Below are 26,612 nucleotides of genomic sequence, written 5' to 3'. Positions count from 1 at the left end.
TACAGAATCGCAAGGCTGTACCGTGTAACTTACAAAAGTGATAGCGATAGTGTTCCCGCTTTTATTTAATTATTTAATCAATAATAATGACATACACATCACAAATACAAATTATGTAAAATAAATACACAAGTTGTAAGTAACTATAGACGTGTCCTTAAATTGTTTCACAAATAAGATTATTTTTTTATAAAAATAAAAAAAAAACTTGCACAACCATGTAAACACACCAATTTATAATACACAAAAGACAAAAACAACGATTTTAAAAGTCACTTGACAGTTGGGGATCACGAATACATATCGACTTTAACTCATAATAAATTTTCTGAGAAAAATTCCAAGTTTCCACTCTCCGAGTTTCTTAATCTCTTATAGACAACTTTAACGACTCAGAATAAGGCTTTTCGACATATTGGTGACATATATCTGTCATGTATCAGATATATGTCACCAATATGTGTCATGATACTTCAACTACAATTTAAGTACAATAAATTACAATTATAAAAACATGCAAATTATCCAACTCATTAATTTGAATGCAATAAGACATAAAATCGCTAAAATGAAATAATGAGCTACTTTTAGTTTCAAATACCATCTCAGTCCTTGTGGCACCGTCTCCATGGGATCCTTGAGCAAATACAACCTTATTCCCCGAACGTGATTATAGAAATACGTCTTCCAGTCTAATTGCGCGATATTAAAGTCGTAAATATCTTTATCAGCGTCGCATAGTTCTTTATATAAACTCTGGACGTTTTGATTGGAGAACTTCCAAGACCGACACGCGAAGTAGCCAATGACGCGTGAGAACTTTTCTATTTTATAGTACGCAACTTTCAATCTGAAACATAATTGTTATGGTGCTTTAAGTTCTTAAACTGCCTCTCGCTGAACATGATTCCTGAAAGCTCGCAGTAAAGCTATGTGAATGATATATTCGGGTTAATATCAGTTGAAGGATTTTTATTTAAGTCGCGAGTTATGTAACCTAACGTTAGTTACGTTACATATATCTATACTAATATTATAAAGAGGAAAGATTTGATTGTTTGTTTGTTTGAAATGAATAGGCTCCGAAACTACTGGACCGATTTCAAAAATTCTTTCACCGTTGGCAAGCTACACTATCCCCGAGTGATATAGGCTATGTTTCATTTTCAAAAAAATTAGGGATGCTTACTAAAAATAACATAAGATAAGATTTTATAAATTTAAACATTTCATTTCGACTCGACTTCAACTTCCAACATAACCAGAAGAAGTAGATTATCAATGCGGCGTGTTTTTTTTTCCTTTTGTATGTTCAAGCATAACTCTGCCGTCCGTGAACCGATCTGAACAAATGACCTTCGATCGCTCCAATCAGCTGCTAATAGGTCCCGGAGAGGATTTTGTGAGCAGATTAATATTTTTTAGGATATTTCCTCTAATACTAATGTTATTAAATTCAAAACTCGCCCCGCCACTTCGTGTTTAGTAGTATGTTGTGACAATATCGAGGACTATCTCAGTAAAAGTAAAAAGTAGTAGTAGTTAAAAATTTTGTTACTAATTACCGATTTGTCCATTAACCTCCAATGAGGTTTAAAGTTGGCTGCCATCCAAGAACCTTCGAATTGATGGAACTTTCTTCAAATTTATCGGATCTTGCTCCTATTATTCTTAATAATTTCTACCTTTTTCTGCGGTCAAACAAACATCTCTCTCATCTCATTAATATAATTTAACATTTTGAATTATTACAGGTTAAAGAAAGTTTATTCGAAAATCGACAAGTGGATGCATTTTAATCAAATTTTCGCGTCTCAAACCTGGAAGATGAGAAATTACAATACTTTAGAACTTTTTAAGGAGCTGAACGACGCGGACCGACATATATTTGACTTTGACATATCTGCTTTAGACTGGAATTCCTATATGTATAATTATATGATGGGAATTCGCTTGTTTCTTATCAAAGAGCCTAAAGAAACAATCCCTCGAGGAGTAACAAAACAATATTTACTAATAATAGCGAATTATATAGTGATGACAATTTACGCTATAGCTTTGTTTTGGTTTGTTAAACTTTTGGGTGGAGGTGTGTTGAAATTAATTTATAAAATTTTCATCTGAAATTTAAAGACAATTTATTAATTTTGGTAGAAATGGGATAAACGATATTCTTTATTTAATGAAGTGTGTTATTTATGATCAATTCGTAATACGAATTTTGTAGATTTTTGGCATTTGTAAAAAAAACGTGTGGCACTCGGGGACTGCCGCTGTAAAGCTATTGCATAGCATTTTTATTAACTTATGCAATTGTAATTAGGTATTTATTTATTTTTTATTTATGTAGTTTTTTTTTCTTTGTCATTAATTCAATCTACCATTCTATCAGACTCAGACTAACACGCCTATATAGTCTGTCTCACTCTAACGCGTACCAGCTGCACCGGCCGCGCTTACGCTACGTCACCGATCTCGTCAGAGAGATGTGAATACGCAGTATGCGTTCTGTCCCACTCGCACCTGCGCTACGTCATCGTGTGTTAGGTTTTTATTTTCGTTACGGGATAGCTTGATTTGGTCTCCGCGCTCATAGCCCGCGATAAAATCTATGCAATAGCTTAAAAATATTAATAGGAATATAATTTTTTTTTGTACTTTACTTAATTATGACATAGTTCCTTATATAACTTATCTTAAGTTCAAATAATTAACGTGTGAAAAATTAGGTAAAAGATGTACTGGCCCCTGTCACCCCGGATATACGTGCAGCCCATTTGTAGCCTGCACTGTCCAAGTCTGCCTTTAAATGCAGTCTACAGAAGAAATTCTAAGCGCTATAAATTCTTTTGAGCCTGGTTCAGCTACTGGCCTGGATGGACTGTCACTCCAACATCTAAAAGATTTAACAGTTGCTTGTCATTTGGAAGCACTAATAAACTTGTAAATAAAGTGCTTTGCGGGGATAAACCAAGGTGTTGCTATTTTATATGGGGCAAACTTGGTATAGGTCGGTTATCGAAAGCTGGCGCGTTCACAGTACTCACACTATTGCAATTTCACTATACAGTATGTGTAAAAATATGTCTTTTTTGCCAAGCTATATTTTAGTCTACTTTGGTTTTAGTAAGGTTGGGTGGGTTGTAAATTAATAAAAATGTGCCAAATACATATAAATATTATGTGCATACGAGGGTGGATCCAAAAGTTCTAAGCCCGGCCAAGAACGTAAAAGAGTAGTTTGTGTAAATAATTTTTCATTTTTCGACATAAGCTCCATCTAGCTCAACACACTTCACTTTTACTTCACTAACTATTCTTTCAATACTCCTCTTAGAAACCCCAGTCGCATCTGATGTCAAATTAAATATAACATTTTTTCATTAAACTGGTTTTTATTAAGATGGGTAAAATAATTAAAAACATTGTGCACCATTTCACGAGATTGCCCTGGTAATCTTTAAAAAAAAGATCAACATGTACAGTAAAGATCACAGTAGCAAAAGAAAAACAATAACTGTCTCTTTTATACTCATAAGCTTGACCGAGCGCGAGAGAGACGGACAGTCTTTTCATGATGTATTTGTGATTGTATTTCAGTTTGACATCACGTCTCGCGCTTATTCACAGACACTACACAAGCTCAAAGTGTAAATGTGTTGAAGCCGCCAGCTTTAGATAACATACCTATAGCTCTTACCAAAAAAGAGCTTTTTGAACCAAGATAAAAATTTGATGTGTTGTTTGATTATTCTACTACAAAATTATCACACTAGTCAAATATGTTACCTTCGTTCCGAAGTCTTATATATATCAAAAATAATGGATAATAAACAAAACTAAAATAAATATAAGCACGTAAATTTCAAAGACTTTATTGCAATGGCCTATTAACTAAATACAAAAATACCTTAAAAATAAATGAGCAAAAGTTATCACAATTTTTTATGTATCCCATACATAGAAGGAAATATGGTAATTTCAGGGATTTGAAGAAATTATTACAAATCACTTTCAGGAATCAGAAAAAAACAAATATCCTCGTATAACCAAAAACTTATTTGAAACCTACTCAGTTTCTCGAGAATACCCTCATATTTATAAAAAACTAAATTAATTTATCAAAAGTACACTTTTTAATAAACGGATTAAATTAGATTCAGAGTTGAGACTAAATAAAGTGGAGGGCAAATCAAATATGGGTCGTACGTCATACTCATACTTAGCGCTAAGTTTTAACACTGAGAGTCAATACCACACAACAAAAGGATCAAAAAAGTTTTATTTTAAAGATTCTTTAAATCATTAACAAATCCGTCATTAAATATTGTAGTTTATTGATCTTTATACATAATTGTTAAGAATTTTATATAATTTAACAGACCCTCACCCACTCAGAGCCTTATCATATATATATATGATATATATGTCTAGCGGTTTGAGAGCGGCGCGGCGCGGGGCGGGATCGCAAACCGTTAGTATGATAAGGCCTTAAGTACCACTGTTAGTCTTTTAAATGCTATATTTGCAATTTTCTTTTTTCATTTCAATTTTTTTACAAACGCCCTTAATCATAAATTTACTATAAACATCAGTTACGTGTTACAAACAAAAGTGATAAAAAATTCAGCTATTTAAGGCCTATATTAACCACCATATTTAAACTATACATAAATAAAACTATATACAATTCGATATATTTGATTACATTAGTAATTATTTAAAACAACTTACTGAAAAACTGATAATACCAGCCTAGCGATTCTGTAACTCACTTTTCGAACTCACACAGCGGTTTTCACAGCGGCGGTCGCGCTCAAATCAGTCGTAAAGCAGTCAATTTACGATTTGGCATAAACAATAAAGTAAAAAAAGTTTCCGATAAACAATAAAGTACAACCTCCCTCCTTATCAGAATACCTTTTCAGTGAGTTACAGAATCGCAAGGCTGTACCGTGTAACTTACAAAAGTGATAGCGATAGTGTTCCCGCTTTTATTTAATTATTTAATCAATAATAATGACATACACATCACAAATACAATTTATGTAAAATAAATACACAAGTTGTAAGTAACTATAGACGTGTCCTTAAATTGTTTCACAAATAAGATTATTTTTTTATAAAAATAAAAAAAAAACTTGCACAACCATGTAAACACACCAATTTATAATACACAAAAGACAAAAACAACGATTTTAAAAGTCACTTGACAGTTGGGGATCACGAATACATATCGACTTTAACTCATAATAAATTTTCGGAGAAAAATTCCAAGTTTCCACTCTCCGAGTTTCTTAATCTCTTATAGACAACTTTAACGACTCAGAATAAGGCTTTTCGACATATTGGTGACATATATCTGATACATGACAGATATATGTCACCAATATGTGTCATGATACTTCAACTACAATTTAAGTACAATAAATTACAATTATAAAAACATGCAAATTATCCAACTCATTAATTTGAATGCAATAAGACATAAAATCGCTAAAATGAAATAATGAGCTACTTTTAGTTTCAAATACCATCTCAGTCCTTGTGGCACCGTCTCCATGGGATCCTTGAGCAAATACAACCTTATTCCCCGAACGTGATTATAGAAATACGTCTTCCAGTCTAATTGCGCGATATTAAAGTCGTAAATATCTTTATCAGCGTCGCATAGTTCTTTATATAAACTCTGGACGTTTTGATTGGAGAACTTCCAAGACCGACACGCGAAGTAGCCAATGACGCGTGAGAACTTTTCTATTTTATAGTACGCAACTTTCAATCTGAAACATAATTGTTATGGTGCTTTAAGTTCTTTAACTGCCTCTCGCTGAACATGATTCCTGAAAGCTCGCAGTAAAGCTATGTGAATGATATGTTCGGGTTAATATCAGTTGAAGGATTTTTATTTAAGTCGCGAGTTATGTAACCTAACGTTAGTTACGTTACATATATCTATACTAATATTATAAAGAGGAAAGATTTGATTTTTTGTTTGTTTGAAATGAATAGGCTCCGTCACTCACCGTTGGCAAGCTACACTATTCCCGAGTGATATAGGCTATGTTTCATTTTCAAAAAAATTAGGGATGCTTACTAAAAATAACTAATAAATGCTTACGAAATATTAACAATCTTACACATGTAGCTAATAAATTGTAGTCAGTTTTGGCAGTGATAATGAGCCATTTAGTTTTTTCATACATACATAAATTGTATTAAAACATTCTAGTTTCCAAGTATGTACAATGTCGAGATTACTTATATTCGTTATAGATAATAGATGTGTCACTTAGTTTTAAGAACCCATAAATAAGTCAAGTTAGTTTTTTGTTAGTCCAGCGTCGCTACCCCTAATTTTATGTTAGTTATAAGCTCTTGATTTAAACGATTAAAGTCAGTTGACACTTTAAACCAGTGATTCCCAAAGTGGTCTTTATCGACCCCTAGGGGTCTATGACAACCTGCAAGGGGTTACGTCAGCGAAAAAAAAATTTGGGGTTCCATGAAATGGAAATGGGGGTCCACGATAGTGGATCTCAACACATACACTGATAGTACCTATTTACTTACATCATACTATCTTATAATATCAAAACATATACATTACAAACAAACAGATACAAAATTTAATTTTGAGTAGTTTTAATTTAAATTCAATTAATAAATGTATAAATTAACTTGTGTTATTACTTTAAGTTTTTAGCACTAAACTTCACTACAGTTAGAAATTTACAGGAAATCAATATCAGGTAAGTAGGGGGTCTACCCAACACGGAAAAACATGGCAAGGGGTCTACGACACAAAAAAGTTTGGGGAACTCTGCTTTAAACAAAGTGTTTCATTTATTTGAAACCGATGTGATTATGATGATGCTGTGAGATGTGTCTCAGTCAAGTTTGCCTTTACAATAACTGCTGTGCTATTAGAGGCTAAAGTATATGAATAAAGAAGTTACCACATCAAACAAAAAACAATTCAGTATTTTTACATATTAATTTTGTTATGGACGTCCAAAATAGCGCGAATATATTATCATTTCAGTGTAGACAACTCGAGCTCAAAAGTATATACTACTCTAGTTCTACAGGTGTTAGTGGAGCAGACGTGATCGCTAGATCCATAGAAAGGAAGACACAGTTTCAATGTCATCAAGCATAGAGCAAATGTTAAAGCGGTGGTAGCGTCATCTTATACAGCTCAAGCCTTTTTTGTTAAACGGATTATCCAACAGAAAGAGATTTTTATGATGAATCAGCAGTACCCAAGATTGCGTATTCGAATTCTATAGCTTCAATATAATACGAAGAGATATAACCGATTGGTAAAACAATACATACACAGGTTTTTTTCCAATAAGTACAGCAATGCCATCAATGAGGTAAGCAGGTATCCAATGTAGTAGAAGACAGTAGAAATTGAATATGTATTCAGAAGTTGTGAAGAGTAAGATGTAATGCCATACAGCTTGAATAGTGGGTACTTCAAAACCGTAACGACGATTAAGTTGCACGAACTTATCTGAAAAAAAAACATATTTTATTAAAAAAAAAAAAAAAAACAAGAAACTACTTTACCTTAAACTTAATTTTATCGCTATAGATAGATTTCGTTATACGGTGGGAAGAAAAAAAAAACAAGTTTAACCAATTTCAATAATTTATATATAAATAATAGGTAGGTGACGATGGTGCGTTTAGTAACTGCGACCAAAATTTCCTACAGGCAATGTAATCTAAGAATAATGGCACACGTGTTAATGCAATTAACAATAACAAAGGCGAGAAGGCTGTTTATGGCCTCAGGTGCCTTTCTTAGAAAATTCGGCACCTCAATAGGTTAGTTTTGTCAGCTGATTATAAAAATGACAGCCAGAATGAAGACAGAACAACACTTAAGTATGTTGTTGCTGTCTAAACATAAAAATATTTAATGTATGGGTTTTGTGTTAAACTAAACAAATTTGTCATTTTTACGTTATAGAGAGATTTCGTTATATCGAATGACGTTATATATATAAATATAAAATCCATTTCTTAGAGGACAATTTCGTGCTTGCTACATCACGGTGGACGGGACCGTACATTGCCGACTACTTCAAGTGATTCCTTTTGCGCTCGAGTGCTTGGATTTGACAGACGTAGCCTATCATATTTCATTTCCAAAAAAAAAGCGTGAGAATCTAAAGTAATGTAATATACATTAGATACTTCTAATTTTATATTTACTGCCAGTTCTGAAATCAAGGGCGTAGAACAGAAGAGAAGAACTGGCAATAAGCTCTCCGCCACTCTTGTTAGTCGCTAAGCTTTTAGTTTTACACAATGTGTGTAAGAAGCTGCAACCATTACACCATGTTCCACGTGACAACATAAGTAATTATAATAATAAAATAAATTAAAAACAAAGATTTGTCCTCTATCAGCAGGAGGCATGGTGAAATAGGAGCACGCACTTACATTCCCGTATAAATCTACTTACCCCAAGTAAGTGGATTTTCTTCTGAAGAAACAAAATTATACACAGGCGGAGCTTGATCAAGAGGTGGAGCATCCTCATGGTTTCCAGGATAATCTTTTGCAGTTTTCCAGGCAGTAGCAATACATGCGTTTACAACCATATCGCCTGGTACCAGGTCAGCGACTGCATCACGGTTACACATTAACACTCGAAGAAGGCCAACTGCTACACCAACAACTACCTGTATAAGTATAATTATTATGTACCATAACATTAGAAATTTTTGAAGTTATACTTCTTTTGGCGCGTTAGGGAAAAAATATGAGAGTACGCGTCACAAAAAACCGACACCCTGAAGTTAGCATAGTCAACATTTTAAAATAAAAAAGGTCCATTTCTATAATTATGTAGATTTTTTTTTGTGATATTTAAATAAACTTTATTTAACTAGATAATGCGTTACGATAAAACTTTCAATGTATTCAATACCTTTTTTTCTATTGTTAGTGTCGTTTTTTTTAACAAAAAAAGAAGTATAACTTCTAACGCGTGTACTACACACATGTTTTATCTTTTATTTTTATAGAATACAACCGTATATCTCGAAATTCCTTACATAAAATGGTAGATCTAGTAGTACATTGCTAAACGTTCAAGTTGCTACTATTTTTATAAATATGTTTCCGCACAATGACGCAACTTAACATTACGATCTAGCCTAACTCAAAAATAATAAGTAATTTAAAACTAACCTAATTTACTAAAAAAATATTTAACATAAGAAGTTGTCCAATAACACTACATACAGTCTCTATTAAGAGGAAGATCTGTTTGGAAATAACGAATTTACACACAAAAATGTACACAAAGTGTCTTCCCTTTAATAGAAACTGTAAGTAGTGTTATTGGACACTTTCGTATGTTAAATATCCTTATTAGTAAATTAGGTTAGACTTAAATTACTTATTAGTCTTAAGTAGGCTAGATTGTAATGTTTCATGATGTCTGAGTAAAGACACAAGTATATAAAATATATTGTAAAAACTCTCTGGCAGAAACGTAATAATTCACGTAAAAAAATTAAATTAAAGATTAAAGTAATAATAATAATAAAATAAAATTAAAATAATTAAATTAATTATTAATTATTTAATTAATTTATATATATAAATTAATTATTATCTACCAGGCGCCAATTTAAATTAAAGATTTAAGTTGGCGCCTGGTAGATAGTACCGGTGACCCCAGAGCTGGTGCTTTCCTGGCTCAAAGAATAAGTCTCGCAATACAGCGAGGAAATGCTGCCAGCGTTAAAGGTACACTGCCACAGGGACCAAACTTTTTAAATTTGTTTTAATTTTAATTTTATTTATTTTTAATTATTTTTATTATTACTTTATAGGTTAAGAAAATTGTAAATACTGTATTTGTGTAAATAATTCACGTAATTTTCAATATATAAATAATATTTCATGATATCGATGTATGAACTATTAGTAACAACAATAGACGCCATGTGGCAAAACATAAATGCATTTGTGACATGGCTCTTGACATATTATAACCACTATATCGAGAAAGATTGTGTAGGAAGTTCATATTCAATGTGGACAAATAATGCTACTTGCGTTACTACGCGACTGAAATTACGATTATATTTATTAATTCGATTTTGAATTCATTTACATTGTAAAGACTTTAGTTGGAACACGATGACGAGCGATTGTTTCTGTCCTTTTTTTATGTAATAGGAGGCAAACGGGCAGGAGGCTCACCTGATGTTAAGTGATACTGCCGCCTATGGACACTCATATTGCCAAAAGGCTCGCAAGTGCGTTGCCGACCTTTCAAGAAACCTTGAAGGACCCTAAGTGGAAGTACTTCAGTGGGCAACTGGTTCCACATAGTGGTGGTGCGTGGCACAAACTGCCTTAAGAAACTCAGCTATGGAACGACGGACGTCGAGGTGATACGGATGGTATTTTGTATTATGTTTTGTTGGAATAACTTACCCCAGTAGGTCCGTATACATTGTCAATCCATCCTACAATAGGGTCTCTTGCTGTAGCGATAACTAAAAATACACAATTTGGTTAAAGGCCATTATATTCGATTTACTATTTAAATCCCATTAGTATTACAATCTAATTGGTTTTGGTCATAGATTGGAATGTTTCTTTAATCTTTTGTGTATTTTATAGAGGTGAGTCCTGACATATGTCGTATTTTTTCGGTCTTAGGTGTGGCTGTCACAGAACAGACCCGCCGAACTCTGATTTATATATAGCAGTGCTTTTATACTAAGCTTTAATTATGTACCTTAATCCGTTAATCTTTAAAATAAAAATCATCCTTTTTCATAGTGTTATTAGAGTTGTCTCTTCTATCATTAGACCTAATTATTTAGTAGTTTGTGTGGAATTTTAAAATCATAATTAATATTAAAAAGTAATCATAATATGTTATTGGTGTCATGTCAAAAAAATATTGAAATTAAATATATCATTATTGCGTAACCGGTTTAGTAGTTCAAGATCAAATCCACAGAATACTATTCATTAAATCGTAAAACTAATATATTCATGTGTTACTTAATAGATTCTCACCAATAGATGGCCTGACCATGGCAACTGGTAGTCCCTTAGAGTATTTTAAGACTATATCTTCAGCGGCTGCTTTGGTAAAAGCATATGTGTTGGGATAATCTCCCACCAACCTAAAAAAAGTAGGGCAAAATTTAAGAACGAGGGACTTTTTATATCAGCCGTAGGGGCTAACAATAAAGTGGCGTGAGGAAATATATAAGCAACAGCGTGGCAAACTCGTTAAAGTTGTTTTGTTTCACCAAGAACACTCCGCGCACAAGTCATCATGCTTCACCGGATTTAGCTCTTTAGTGATTTCTACCTATTTCCGCGGTTAATGGAACATTATCGGGGTTATAAACAATAAAGGACAATTTAGCTTTTGAAAAGATACAACGTATACCTATAATAAACCATCAAACGTACAATAATCTTTATAAAAGATAATTGTGTCATACTCATTATCGCTTTTTACTGAACACCTAATATATAAAATAATCGTGTCACAATGTTCGTTCCCATACTCCTCCGAAACGGCTCAACCGATTCTTCTGAAATTTTTATATTCATATTCAGTAAGTCTGAGAATCGGCTACTATCTTTCAAACCCCTAAGTGATAAAAGGGGTGACCATCCCAAAAATTTTGGTTCTATTTTATAGAAATTTTTTTTTGTTTTCATCTTTTTATGATACAACATACAAAAGTACATACAACCCCTAATTTTCACCCTTCTACGATCAACCCCTATTTTTTATTATGATAGCTATTTTTATTGAACTAAAAATTGTTTCCTAGAAATAATATACATGGCAGAACAACGTTTGCCGGGTCAGCTAGTTTTAGTATAAGCATTTATGTCTGGATAAGTAATACATTTGACTTTTTAAACTTACCCAGGCGTGATGTCTTTCAAAATAGCGTCATCCATGTTTTCGACCAAGTCAATGAGTTTGTCGCCCTCTAGTGAGCTTTTGTAGAACTTTTCGTCAATATCAAGTTGTGTGCAGTAGCTAAAATATATTTTTAACATTAAATTTATCGAATCTTGTGTCGTAATATTTAAATTACGAATGAACACAATTGCTTTATGGATATTTTAATATTCATGTTGCCACAATCAGGCCTGTTATACCAGTTTTGATCATATTGACGAGTTTCAAATTTTGCTATTTTAGGCTCAATAAATTATAAAAATAATAGGATATTATCATACCTGTAGGCAGTTGAGATGTGTACGTACGCTCTCAACTTTGTACAAGCCCTGGCGAGTACCAGCATTTCCCTGGACCCTCGAACGTTGGTTCCGACAGCGACCTTTAAAGGCTCGTCGAAACGAACAGTAGCAGCCCCGTGGAATATGAACTCCACCTAAAATATATCAACATTTAATTTTTTTTCTTAAACCGCTTTGGGTTTTACCGGCTGTTACTATACAGCAAGAGAGGGCAGGAACGAGTGGACGGGCTGCGAAAGTAACTACACGCGTGTGTATTTCACATACAAACGAGTATATATGTCACCGTAAAATTGTAAACACTGTTAGATTGTAATCTATCTCGCGAGATTGTGAACTGTCGAAAGATTGTGAATTAACAAACAAATATGGTAGCGCGTGGCATATTCCGTTTAAGCAATCAGCGCGCGAGATGCGATCCGTTTCACAATTTGACGGTTTCACTTCGATAGATTACAATCTACTGAATAATAATACGTAAAATTGTAAGCAGTGCGTTGAGGTTCACAATCTCGCGAGATAGATTACAATCTAACGGTGTTTACAATTTTACGGTGACATATACATGAGACATCGCGTTAACGCGAGTGAGCGAAAGATTGTACCTTTATTTATAAAAAAAATATTCTCCATTTATTACTTGCGTTTACAATTAATATAACAGAACTAAAAATTTATTTGCGTTAACAATACATAATTAATGGAAATATGCGTTTGAGCTGTCAAAAATTGAGTTTTACACAAATGTCGTTTACGAAACTAAACTTTTTATAGAATAGTGGGCAGGAGACCCTAATGTTAAGTGATACTGCCGTCCTTGGACACTCTCAATGCCAGAGGCTCGCGAGTGCGATGCTGGCCCTTTAAGAATTGATACCCTCTTTTAGGCTGAATTTAGTGTCACGCCGACCGCACGCGCACCGTCGGCGCTGATGGTCGAGATATATGAACTTCTAGGAAGCGTTTTTGAATGACGCATAGCTATCAGCGCGCACGGTGGTCAGCGCCGATGGCTGCGCGGCCGTGCGCGTCGCGCGTCGGCGCCGCGTAGCTGTCAGCGCTGACGATCGCTAGAGCGCCTCTGCTTTCAGTGAGCGTTGTAGTGTCGAACGGACGTCGTCAGCGTGTACAGTCATGGCAAATCGCGAAGTGGATACAGGTCAAGTAAGGCGGTCAGTACGATACTAAAACGAACCACGCTGAGCGTCAGCGCTGACGAACTACGCGCTGATCTATGAGCGCTGACGGTGAGCGTGAGACTAAATTCAGCCTTATTGAAGGACCATGTCGTATTGGTTCGGAAAGAATTCAGTGGGCAGCTGGTTCCATAGCGGTGTTGCACGGTAAAAATGCCTTAAATGTAATGGGATGGAATTTTATATTCTGCGTTGATGTCTGATGATGAAACTATCTTGGCCTAATTGATTACCTTGGACGGATGAAAGTACCCCGTTATGTCTAAAAGTAATGGAGGTAGAAACAAATACTGTTCTTAGTTTAGGTCACGTTCTATGGCCTTCTAAAAAGTGTAATGGGGTTTTTCGAAACGTACTGAACTATCCTAATGATTTATTAAAAATCCGAATTAGCTTTGTAATGAAATGGACTTCAACTTACTTCCAAAGGGTGGTATTCTGGTGATGATGGCATGATCGTATAAAGAAGGTTCTGATGATATAAATGTCCAAAAACAATCTGTGTTTTGAAATGCTTTGCAATAGTCGGGTATAAAGTATAAAAATACAAACTTTTAAGGCAATATTACCTCATTGATAAGCAGCTGCCTATCCGTTTCAGACATCCCTAAATTCTCTTCGTTGACTTCTCCCTCAACAACGTAAATTTTTTTGATAAAGTCGGGCTGTTCCTTCCGAAGTCGATCATATAGCTGCAAATATTACAATTAAGTGTCAATATTTAAAGAGTGAATTTGTGTTTGTACTATTTTTCGGGTTACAGTCAAACCTGGGTAAGTGCGAACTGGATTAGTGAGAAAACTCTATAAGTGAGAGTAATAGCCGAGACCCTTCTTTTTAAGCTCCCAAAACCTCTATTAGCGAAAAACAGAAACCTCTGTAAGAGAGAGTCGTTTTTCCCTCTTGGACCTCCGTAAGTGAGACTGCTACTTATCTATACCTCTATAAGCGACAGTCGAGCTTGTACTTTGAATACGCGGCGGTTGTTGATCAAGCAATATTCGACAAAATTTATGAGTTAGAGAAAAACATTCAAAATACAAAAACAGAAACTCAAACGAAATTGACGGACCTTCTAATATAAGTGTTAATAAGTTCTAAATAAAATAAATATGTACATAATATATGTTGTGCACATTATGCACATAATTTTATCATATTACATATTTACTATATTCGTACCTCTATACGAGAGAAACGTTACCCATGTACCGGCATTAGCGGGAAACTCGGGTTAGTGAGAAACCTCTATAAGCGAGAATGAGATTGTGCTCCCTTGAACTCTCGCTCATCCAGGTTTGACTGGTAATTGACAAAAATGTACTTACAACATCATTCAATTGCTCCTCTAATCTCTTTACTGGCTCCTTGTTTTTCTTGGCTCTGACGAGAACGTACAACTTTTTTAGGCCAGGAGAAGATCTGAAAAAATCACACAATTATTTTTACAAGTTTCAACACCATGCACGGTACTTTTCCAGCGACAGCATATGCAATTTTGATATAGTTCTCTTTTAATATCCTTGGTAGCACGCGATTCAAGAACTTAACATTTCAATGTTAAGTTCTTTCATTACATTTCTATATAAAATAGCTATTATTTTTTATAGAACAGGGGGCAAACGATAAATGCTATGTCTATGTCTATGTCAACATGGCGATAAATGTGATGTGATTCATCAGTTATCTCCAGCCTCGTTTTGTCTAATTTAATATATATTTACCTGTTTTATTAATATATATATATGTTAATTTCTATATTAATACTAGTGGAGCCCACAGACGTTGTCCTGCACGATATTTCAAGCTATTAGGATATTAAAGTATGAAAGTATGAAAGTACCGACTGCAGCGCCACATGCCGGGCTGATTTGTGAATCTAAACCATTCCCAGATCCCCTTGAACACACACAAAAAATTTCATCAAAATCGGTCCAGTCGTTTAGGAGGAGTTCAGTCACATACACACGCACACAAGAAATATATATATTAAGATTTCATTTATTTTCTGTGTAATCAGACCGATTTGCGTCATTCATCGATGAATATATTTATTAATAATTAAGATTCTTAATAATTACGTCAATTGCGTAGGTACTTAATTATTAGAATAACAAAACGCGCAAGTTTTTAAATTTTCTAGTAGACTTTCGTAGGATTCTAAACGTATTATTTTACGCCCACTTCTGCGCAAATTTATCAATTTGCGACGTCTCGTGGTAAATTGATAAACTAACGGATATCCATTCGTAAGATTCTAAACGGTTAGGTTAGGTTAAGTTTTTCAACCAATCAGAGCGCACATGCCGTTTGGTTATCGCTTACTTATTATTTTACGCGTGAGTTCGGTAAGTTTATCAAGTTACGAAAATTTTGCCGTAAAATATGTAATACAATTTATCTCTCGTTTAGAATCCAACGAAAGTTTATACATTTCCTAGGAAGTTTATAAACTTGCGGATTTTGTTATATTCCCGTGACATATATTCATTACACACATATGCCAATCATATGTAACTTACATCATTTTATGGTAATAAGTTCCTTGCAAAAAACTGAATTCGATATAATATATACTTATTTTATTTCTCCTTGAATTGTCAGATTTGTCGGTAAATAATATAAGCGAATAAATTTAAGCATCAAATAAAATGTAAGCATAATACTGTTACATGAAAAAGTTAGTTTAAAATTTCTAAACAACATCGCTGCACTATTCTAATTAATTTGTGTGTCGCTTTGCCAGCCTTTCTATCTTCTGTCCATAGTTCAGCAAATCTCATAAGTAAAATTTTAAGGGCTTCCCCTTCAAACTTTGAGATTGCTGGCTTGGAAGAAGCTAGAAACGCTTTCTTGATTGCATGCCCAGGTCAAAATTTTCCATTATCTCTAAATTCACAGAGGAGCTGGGATGACATACACTGCAAACTGACTTTTGACGATCTTTTGAGTCGTAGTACAGGTTCGGCGCGTGCTAGGCTTTTGGCCGTGGGTACGCATGAGGCCGGCTACTGGCTTCACGCTTACCCATCGTCAAATACAGGAACTTTTCTTGAGCCTGACACGCTTCGAATCGCAACCTGTCTACGGCTTGGGGTTTCGGTCTGCGCTCCTCATATATGTCCCTGTGGCAGTGATGTCGACAAGTTAGGACATCACGGCCTGTCATGCCAAAAAAGTGCAGGCCGCTTCTCGAGACATGCCGCACTTAACGATATCATACGCCGTTCCCTTGCCACCGTCAACGTGCCAAGTCTACTTGAGCCGAGTGGTATTGCAAGAGACGATGGCAAGAGACCGGACGGTATGAGTTTGATTCCATGGAAGATGGGTCGGGTACTGGTATGGGATGCAACCTGTTCAGACACGCTGGCCCCTTCCCATCTACATGGAACCAACTACAGAGCTGGTGCGGCTTGTGAAGCGGCTGAAAAAAATAAAGCATGGAAATACAGGGGTCTGGGCTCAGAATATGATTTTGTCCCATTCGGTGTCGAGACCCTTGGTCCGTGGGGTCCTAGCGCTTTAAGGCTTTTTAAAGAAATTTCAAAAAGGTTAGTCGACATCACAGGAGACCGAAGATCTGGCAGCTACCTCGGACAAAGAATTAGTCTAGCAATTCAAAGGGGGAACGCTGCCAGTATCTTCGGAACCTTGCCTAAAGGGACTCCTTTTAATGATATATTTTAGTTTACCTTCTAATACCTAGTTTAATATAATGTTCTATATTTATTTGTGTCTAAGTTTATCTGTTTAGAGTTTATTAATATTTTTAATGCATTTTATTATTAAATCTATACTAATTATATATATTACCATAATAATATTAATTTGTAGTCTAATTTAATTATAGTTGTACAAATTAGTAGAAGTTTGAACTGTCGTATTTTATCAATTAAAAAAAGATTAAATTCTTGAATTTACATACGGCAATTAATATTATGAGTATGGAAATGGGTAAGAAAGTTTTGCTATATCTTTATAAACGGTACTCTTGCTGAAGAAAGAATTAAAAGCAATTATATTACATATTATCTGTAGCGAGATAATATAACTGTCTTTATATAAGATATAAAATTAAGACGTGGACGTGAGTGATACGGTATTCGGCGCACGCACCATTCCGCGAAAGATACGTGCTGACGTTGCGTAAACAACATTCTTAGATGGCAAAGGTTGGCGTATCACGCAGACCTGTGGATTTCGATTGTAAGATTGGTATCACAGACCCTAGCACAACGTAGGTAACACACACGTTAGAATTAAGGTTCATCGTATAGGTACCACATTCTTTTGAGATCTAGGATATTAAAAAAAACGTGTGTATGAAAGATTTTATCTTTCGCCTTATTCTAGGTTTGTAGAAAAAACGACACAATAGAAAAAAATAACGCTCATAACTTTTTCCTAACGCGCCAAAAGAAGTAAAACTTCAAAAAAAAACTAAAATGTTGACTATACCTAACTTCAGGGTGTCGGTTTTTTGTGACGGAATGCGCGCGCATCGAACAAATTACTCTCATAATTTTTCACTAACGCGCCAAAAGAAGTATCGTCCACATTAACTGGTTTTAAATAAAATTTTCGTCGTGTTAAAATCTGATTTATGTCTTGATATATTTTAAAATACATTTATTATTTTAAAAATCATAAAGTTCAAGGCCCAAATGATGATCTGCTCGTAAAACTTGTTTGGCTATGTAGTGCTACAAAAGCTACTAGCTTTTGTAGTGAACACACCAAAACGGACCGATCTCTCAATATTCGTAGCGCTGATGTCGCATTTATTAATTTGTTCCCTTTGGAGTATAAACTCTTGGGCCGTGGGGTTCAAGTGCACAGACGCTAATTAAAGATTTAAGTTTGTGCCTGGTAGATAGTACCTTTGACCGCAGAGCTGGTAATTTCCTGGTTCAACGAATTAGTATCGCAATACAGCGTGGAAATGCTGCCAGCGTTAAAAGTAAACTGCCACGAAACTTTTAAAATTTGTATTAATTATCTTTTTATTAATTTTTAATTATTTTTATTATTACTATGTAGTTTAAATAAATTTTAAATACTGTATATTTGATTGTTAAGATCTATATACCTATAGGGCCCTATGTTACACTAAGAATGTTATACTAAGAATTCTGAAGTAGAATCTGTATTTGGCTAAAGTCTTTTAAGGTAACTGTTTTAATACTATATACATCCGAGAACACATGTATATGAGTTTAATAATCCAGTGGCGCTACAACCCTAAATGAGTCTTGGTATTTGATTGCATCCGTTTATTCGATCATTTTTATTTTATAGACAAGTATGTGGCTTACACATCATCGAATTTCGGGTTTGAGATTTGCTGGTTTACACACGATGTTTGCCTTCACTGTAGCAGTACTAAATGCGTAGATACAGAGAAGATTTCATTGATATTGTTGACATATTAACGGTTCTTGACGTAATAATTTGTACACAACACACTTTTATAATTAAACTACTGTTACACAATAAAGATACTTTTCAGTACACTTTTACGTTCCAGCATAGGATAGTTTTTTATGATTGTTAGTGAATGTATGAAGTTTTGAATCGTTAGTGAAAATTTAGTTTTTAAGAAAGATAAAAGGTAAAGATGAAAGGGCCTCCGTGAAATTTAGTCTTATGCTACGGGACATATTACACAACATTATAACATATTTAAATTACAACATTATATAATTAAATCAATATTTCAATGGTCATTAACAGAATATGTTTATCGCAAAAGTTTTAGTCGATTCCTAAAGGCCCCCGAGGGCCTCAAATAACAACAAATCCGGCCCACCAACTGAGTAATAACAGTATTGACAATATACATTTGCGGTAAAGTGTGAAACTTGTAATGCGATTAATATGTTTAGCTGTACATAACATACACTAAGAATTTGCGGAACTATTTTTCAACGACCTCCGAAATTCCTACAGTTATTAGCTCTATAGAAAGATCTATCCGGTTTGGATAGATCTTAAAAATATAAATTGTATTGTCTCTGGTGCCGTCCGGCAATTGTGGAATCGTGAGACTACTGAAATAAATTCGTTTACTAAAAGAAAAGAGCGTACTAATTCTTAATAGGCCGTCAACGCACTCGCGAGCCCATTAAGAGTGTCCATGGGTGGCAGTATCACATAACGTCAGATGAGCCTCCTGCCCGTTTGCCGTTTCTATAAAACAATATGTAAATATTCTTGGTATAATTCCCGACGCCAATACAACGGATTTTTTATATGAAAAAATTGTTTTCATATAAAACTTGTATTCTTTTTTCTTCAAACATGCACCTACACGGAAAAACTAAAAAAACTGTAATCGAGTCACAATACAGTGGCTCAGTGTGGGAACTAACGTAAGACCATTTTTGTCACAACCATATTTTCTTATTATTATTATTTAATTTACAAACCACTATTTTTGACGTAGATAATATATCTTTATAACAACAGTAAATATAAACGAAACTCAAATAATGCGGTCTGATTCATTGACACGTAGCGGAATATAGTCGTAGTTGTGTGAAGGCGGCTGGTACAACCGCGCCGCAAGAGTTATCTTTCTGGAAAAACAACGCAAGACAATACTGGCTATATTGCTTCGTGACCAAAAGCAGGGTCGCCAGGCCTTTTATTGTTTGTACTATCGTAACAGTCCAGGTCACCCTAATCCTACCATTTTTTACCTTGGAAACTAAATTTTTACAAGGCAACAAAGCTTCGGAGGTCATCGTCATCGATCATAAATCGTCATATACTATTGACAAGGAACACACAATGACGTTTACGAAAAATGTTTATTAATTCACGAAGTCCGAATTTACATAATTTTATATGTATTGATGCATAATTTTACATAATTACGTATAAATTGAATATAATATAAAGACAGTGATAGATTTAATTCCATCAAAAAACATCGTATAAGAAAACAGATTGTAAATTTGTCGAATCACGACACGGAACAGCAGCAATATTTTTTGCTATGGACCCCTTAATAAATTGATAATATTACATGCATTATGTAAATTATATTTACTTAGTTCCCAGTGAATAACATTAGGTTAGGTAAGGTTTTATTTATTTATTATTTCTTTTCAAAAAATCTAATCAAAATACGTTTATTAAGTTTAGATGCGTCTTAGGGCATGCTTTATTATTTGTACCATCATTTCACACATGAATGTTTTAATTAATTTCTATGGAGTTAAAGAACATGCGCCACCACATTATTGCATGGCCAAGTGATGAAAATATGTTGACAAAAATTTGAAACTGTTTTAAGGTGGAGCCGTGGTACGACAATTTTACCGAAAAAATAGATCGAGACATCGATATAATAAAATGGCTTAATTTACCACATTTGATAAGTTTTTATTTTATTATTAATAAGTTAGTTTATAAGCTTATTTTGAAGCGTTTGGAATGTTTACGAAGGCACGACACCCAACTTGGATGTAATGTACGAGTATATATGTGCTGAAAAGAGTGCCTGCGTCTGTCAAGACTCGGGGCGTAACTCCGACGATTTAGGTTAAGGTTTTATAAACTAAAACTGAGTGAGCAAAATGTTTGGCCTTGGCTCGCACACCTCCCTTCAAACTACGCGAAAGAATTGCAAATTGCTAATACGGGAAAAGACTACGGGAAATTATATATTTATCAGACAGTCCTGCGTTTGGATTCCAAAGGTCATTCACACCTGTAATATGATGAGAACACGACGTATTATTTCAATATTTATGGGATTTTTATGTCTGACAAAAGACTTTTTACTAACTACAGATTTTTAGTTATAAAAACCTTAAGATAGAATTAATTTATACGCAAGCAAATCATTAATCTTTTATGTATGCAAATGTATTTCGTCAGAGGCGTATTAGTGTGCATACAATAAGATTAGGTCATAAAGCAGATTTTCCGTCACAGATTTTAATTCATTCAACGAGCGCGATCAATGTTACCAAGTTCGGTGATTAGAATTAATTACAATTGCGTAATTGTCCTACAAAGATCTTTAAACCGTATGCGATAGATAGTACACGGTTGTATACTAATATCATGGACTTGACTCTAAATTTGATAACAGAAGAAAACCGTACGTCTAATTAAGTTTCGTTTCAGAATTTTAATTAGGATTATGGCGATTATTTATTCATTAATATAAGTTAATTTTGGCCTAAATGCGACTCTTAAGCATGAGGTCTGAAAGAATGAATACAAGAAAACCTGGAAACTTTCTGCAATAAAATCGTTAAGTTCATGAAACGTAGTAATAGGAAGAAGGGAAAAGCTAGCCACGGGAAACCGGGATGTGCCGTGTTAATATTTAAAGAATATTGTCGCATAAGTTGGTGCGGTCGGTCGTGTATACCGCAGCACCAACAAATATTGTAGATTTTAAAATATCTCTATAAAATCTCTTGTAAACATATTTTTTTATAAATTTCACTGAGATATCATTGAATAGTGTGTACCATTCGCTTATATTTCTATGAGCGAACAAAACGGTGACGAGAAACACCGTGAACACAAAAATCATTTATTTTATTTATACTCCTGAATACCTGATACTTATGAAAATGTGTTACACGTGGAAGGAAAAAAAGGATATACACGTGTGAAAAGGACATGAGAACTTAAGGCGCAGTGCTAACCAGATTGGGTCTTGGGCCTCGACATGGGCCAAGGCCAGAGCAACCTTCGCACAACTTCGGCCGGTATGACAGTCACGGATGTTGACGCGTCGAATCAAGGTTAAAATATTTAGATCCAACATCAAATCTGTGCTGCTCTATGGGTGTGAAACGTGGAAGGTCACCAAAGACATCTTGCACCGACTCCAAGTCTTCGTCAACCGCTGTCTTCGCAGTATTCTGGGCATCTCCTAACCCAAAAAGATCTCTAAGAAGCAACTCTGGGAGCACTGCCGAGAAATCCCGAATAGCCAGCAGATCAAGAGACGCAAATGGAAATAGATAGATCATACACTCCGAAAGGATCCCAATCATATTTCCAAGTAGGTGCTCGATTGGAATCCACAAGGAAAGCGGAAGCGTGGTCGTCCCAAGCAAACCTGGCGCCGTAAAGTTGCAGATGAGGCAAAGAGAGCCAGAAAGACTTGGAGCGAGGTGAAATACGAGGCTCAAGACGAAACGCGATGAAGACTCACTGTGGACGCCCTCTGCCCCATCTAGGGGTTAAAGGATATGAAGTCGACTAAGCTAACCAGATCCATGTATCTTCCTCACAATCCAGTAGCCCGCAATAGCGCAGCAGCAGTCCGCGGGTACTATTTGTATCGAAGAAGACTACTACTAGTTTATAAGATTTTATTATAATCCCGTATTAGGTGCACGACTCTTAAACCTCGTGCGTTCGAACCATAGATTTTTCTCACCTTATAGCATTTATTATTGTTATGAGTTCTGACCTGAGTAATTTGTCAATAAAGAGTTTCCCAAGGAATCCAGTGCCGCCAGTTAAGAACACCGAGGCTCCTGCGAACATTTTCTGGATCTGGGAGTCTTCTAAATGTGGCTCGTCAATCATGTCCTTGTATGTGATGTCACCCCCTTCTTTAACAATCGTTTCTCCTATAACCACCATTCCTGGAAGAGATTACATTGGTTAAATTAGATTAAAAAACATGTGTGTGTACTTATGTACACGCGTTAGAAGTTATTTGGCGTAACGAAATAAAAATCTTAAATTTTTTATCTTCCGCCTTATTCTTTGTAGAAAAAACGACACTAACAATAGAAAAAGGTATTTTATACATTGATTGTTTTATTATAACGCACTATCTAGTTAAATATAATAATATACATAGATGTTTTCTATAGTCCATAAATGGTAATGTTGTTTATTTTTTAATTCTAAGAGTACATTGTCTTCACATATAATTATTTAACAAATGTAACAAAATATTGTAAACCTATTTTAAAAGAGTAAGTGTGGAATTTCTTGCCCATTCTTCTCCACACGAAACTACCTTTTGGAAGGGGTAACTAGAATCTTCTTTATATTTTTTTTTTGACGTTCAAAAGTGCCATTTTAGATGGTCTAATTGAAATAAATGATTTGACTTTGACTTTGATGAATAATAGAAATTTATATGTTATATTTTTATATAATATAATATTTAAAGAATATTTTTCGGCTTTTGACCTTAGCTTTTCTTACGTACGTCTCGTTTTTTTGTTATAACCAAGCGTTAAGACTTTTTGAATAAAAATATATCTAATAACAGCTTATAAATGACTGCGTTCCTAAATAAAAAATTACATTTATAATTTTAATTTCTCTTGTGTAGATTGTTGAAAAAAAGAATTTCAAAAAACCATTAAGTTTTAAAACGATAATTCTTACAAAAACCCTGTAAGATTTTATTATTATCTTTGGTTTACGCAAACGAATGACCAAGTGGCTTCAGCGTGCGACTCTCATCCTAAGGTAGATTCGATCCCAGGCTATGCACGACTTTTTTTCTATAATATAATTAATTTCATGTTTATATATATATATATATATATACATATTTATTCAACGTTCGATGAAGGAAAACATCGTGAGGAAACCGGCTTGCATTAGACACAAAAAGTCGACGGCTTGTTTCAGCCACAGGTGGATTACCTTCTTGCCTATTAGATTGATAAATGATCATGAAACATTTATAGAAATCTGAAGCGCAGATTTAATGAGGTTGTAGCCCCGCTGATTGATTAATTACGCAAATGAACTTAGGTGGTACGTGCTTTATTGTATTATAAATAACCGGTAAATTTAATGTTAATTAAAACAATACACTAATTGAAGGACCAAGCAGCTATTATTCATAAATGGAGATTAATATTCAACTCGATCCTCAATGTTATATTAATAAAGTTTCCTAGTAATGTCGTACTTGTCTCATCTTCAGATTTAAAATAATACAACATCTTAAAAATTAACCTAACCAAAACTCTGGACCTAAGTCTCGAAATAATTGATATCTGCACAATAACAATTAAAACAACTTTATTCTAATATTGTTTAAGTTAAATATCTAACAATATTATTATATTACTACTAAAAAGGTAATTTATATTTTAAGCTATTTTAACGTGGCTATGTTGTTCTCTGTAAATTTCTACCATTTAAGGCAACTAAAACGTATCAATAACGTCATAAGCTAAATAAACCCATACAAGAAAACTAAATTACACTCAAGCGAATGTGATTAAATAAACCTTCTTTAACGGAAATAATCTTTAATTTATGGCAACACTGACAGGCTGCAGTGTAGCGACCCCTACATTCGGCTACAAATCGGTACGATGACGTCATACCTTGAAATAAGCCAAAAAAGTTCGATCCCTAAAGATATATATGTTAACGTAAAATTGTAAACACCGTTAGATTGTAATCTATCTCGCGAGATTATAAACTGTCGAAAGATTGTGAACCTCAGCGTACTGCTTACAATTTAACGTATTATTATTCGGTAGATTGTACTACACTAACTTAGTTATCATTCAAACTTCTTTGGTCAATTACAGATTAATTTTACTTCCCAACAATTTCATATAACTACCGAATAATAATACGTTAATTTGTAAGCAGTTTGTCGAGGTTCACAATCTTTCGACAGATAGATTATAATCTAACGGTTTTTACAATTTTACGGTGACATATACAACTACTATAGAATACAAGTCTTTTGATTCTGTAACTCACTTTTCGAACTCACACAGCGGTTTTCGCAGCGGCGGTCGCGCTCAAATCAGTCGTGAAGCAGTCATTTTATGATTTGGCATTCCGATAAACACTAAACTACCAGCTCCCTCCTTATCAGTTACAGAATCGCAAGGCAATACATATATACTGATCCTTCGGGCCAGTCAGTTAAACTGGTCCTCCCTTTAGGTCGGAGAAAGAACACCACCTTTTTTCCTTCACAAATGTAAAGGTAAGGAAAGGTTCAAATATTATAAATTCGCGTCTAAACCATAGAATTATTAAAAAATAATTAAAAATTTAAACAAATTTAAAAAGTGTACAGGGGCAGTGTACCTTTAAAGCTGGCAGCAATTCCTCGCTGTATTGCGATACTTATTCGTTGAGCCAGGAAAGTGCCAGCTCTGGGGTACAATCTATTTTTTATTATTACTATCTAGGTTAATAAAATTGTAAATACTGTATATTTGATTGTTATGTGTAGGTTTTAATAAACGATAATGAAACTCAAAATATAAATTTTTAGTGGAAATTATTTTATATGATTCAGAGACTATGTACTATCTTTTTTTATACTATCTATTATACGCACAACTGACTCACGGACTTATTGACAGTCTAAGTGCGGAAACTGAGTCCACAAACCAAATACTATCTATTTCAGATACTAGACACTATCTATTTTTTATACGCTTTATATTAGCTTCAGTTGTATGTATGTAACCGACTCCTTCGGACTCGATTTTGACCCACTTTTAACGGACAGATTTAATTCAAACTTTGCGCACCTGTCAAAGATCGATGACAATGCAATAATCCGAAAAAAAAAATAAAAAAATTAACTAAAAAAAAATAATAGTTTAAAAAGTTTTTTTAAACTATTATTTATTATTATCACTATGTAGGTGAAGAATTGTAAATACTGTATATTTAATTGATATGCTTAGGTTTTAATAAACCATAATGAAACTCAAAATATACATTTTAATGAAAACACCTCCCAATTTTGAATTTGGTTTAAAATTTTTCGTTGACGATTATGCAATACTAATAAAAAAGCCACTAGCGCTACAACTTTTTAGGTATGATCGTCAGATTTCTGTATCTGATCCAGTGCCAACACACCGTCGACTTTTTTGGTCTAATTTTGTTATGACATATTTTTAGGAATGCATATTGTTTGAGGAATTGTTAAAATATGAAAAAACCTTATCATTAATATTTGAAAGAGGCACTTCTTTCTCAAGTTTCACAGATACATGACACACGAAGTTAACTGTAACTAATAAACTAATTCACGACGCCCTCACAATCTAACTCTACCTAAGTTTAGAACCAATTACGGTAAAAAAACATTGAGCGTTGGGGGAGTGCTGCGGTATAATAAACTTCCACATA

The 26,612-nt window shown here is 34.2% G+C and overlaps 1 protein-coding gene across 1 annotated transcript in view; it reads right to left on the bottom strand.

Moving 5' to 3' along the window:
• Positions 1–4,851: 4,851 nt before the first annotated feature.
• LOC125055616 (fatty acyl-CoA reductase wat-like) overlaps positions 4,852–26,612 on the bottom strand; it is a 38,509-nt gene continuing 16,748 nt past the window's right edge. The window contains exons 2-11 of the mRNA XM_047658075.1: positions 22,930–23,107; positions 14,807–14,900; positions 14,048–14,170; positions 12,262–12,416; positions 11,942–12,058; positions 11,068–11,177; positions 10,474–10,535; positions 8,483–8,702; positions 7,342–7,522; positions 4,852–5,783 (exon numbers count right to left, since the gene is read on the bottom strand). Of these exons, the coding sequence (XP_047514031.1) occupies positions 5,438–5,783; positions 7,342–7,522; positions 8,483–8,702; positions 10,474–10,535; positions 11,068–11,177; positions 11,942–12,058; positions 12,262–12,416; positions 14,048–14,170; positions 14,807–14,900; positions 22,930–23,105 (1,584 nt within the window). The 5' untranslated portion in view covers positions 23,106–23,107 and the 3' untranslated portion in view covers positions 4,852–5,437. The remainder of the gene's footprint in view (positions 5,784–7,341; positions 7,523–8,482; positions 8,703–10,473; positions 10,536–11,067; positions 11,178–11,941; positions 12,059–12,261; positions 12,417–14,047; positions 14,171–14,806; positions 14,901–22,929; positions 23,108–26,612) is intronic.

Source organism: Pieris napi, chromosome 13, assembly GCF_905475465.1.
Source record: "Pieris napi chromosome 13, ilPieNapi1.2, whole genome shotgun sequence".
Taxonomy (NCBI): Eukaryota; Metazoa; Arthropoda; class Insecta; order Lepidoptera; family Pieridae; genus Pieris; species Pieris napi.
Note: the sequence above shows the minus strand (reverse complement) of the source record. Positions and strands in the feature narration are given on the sequence as shown.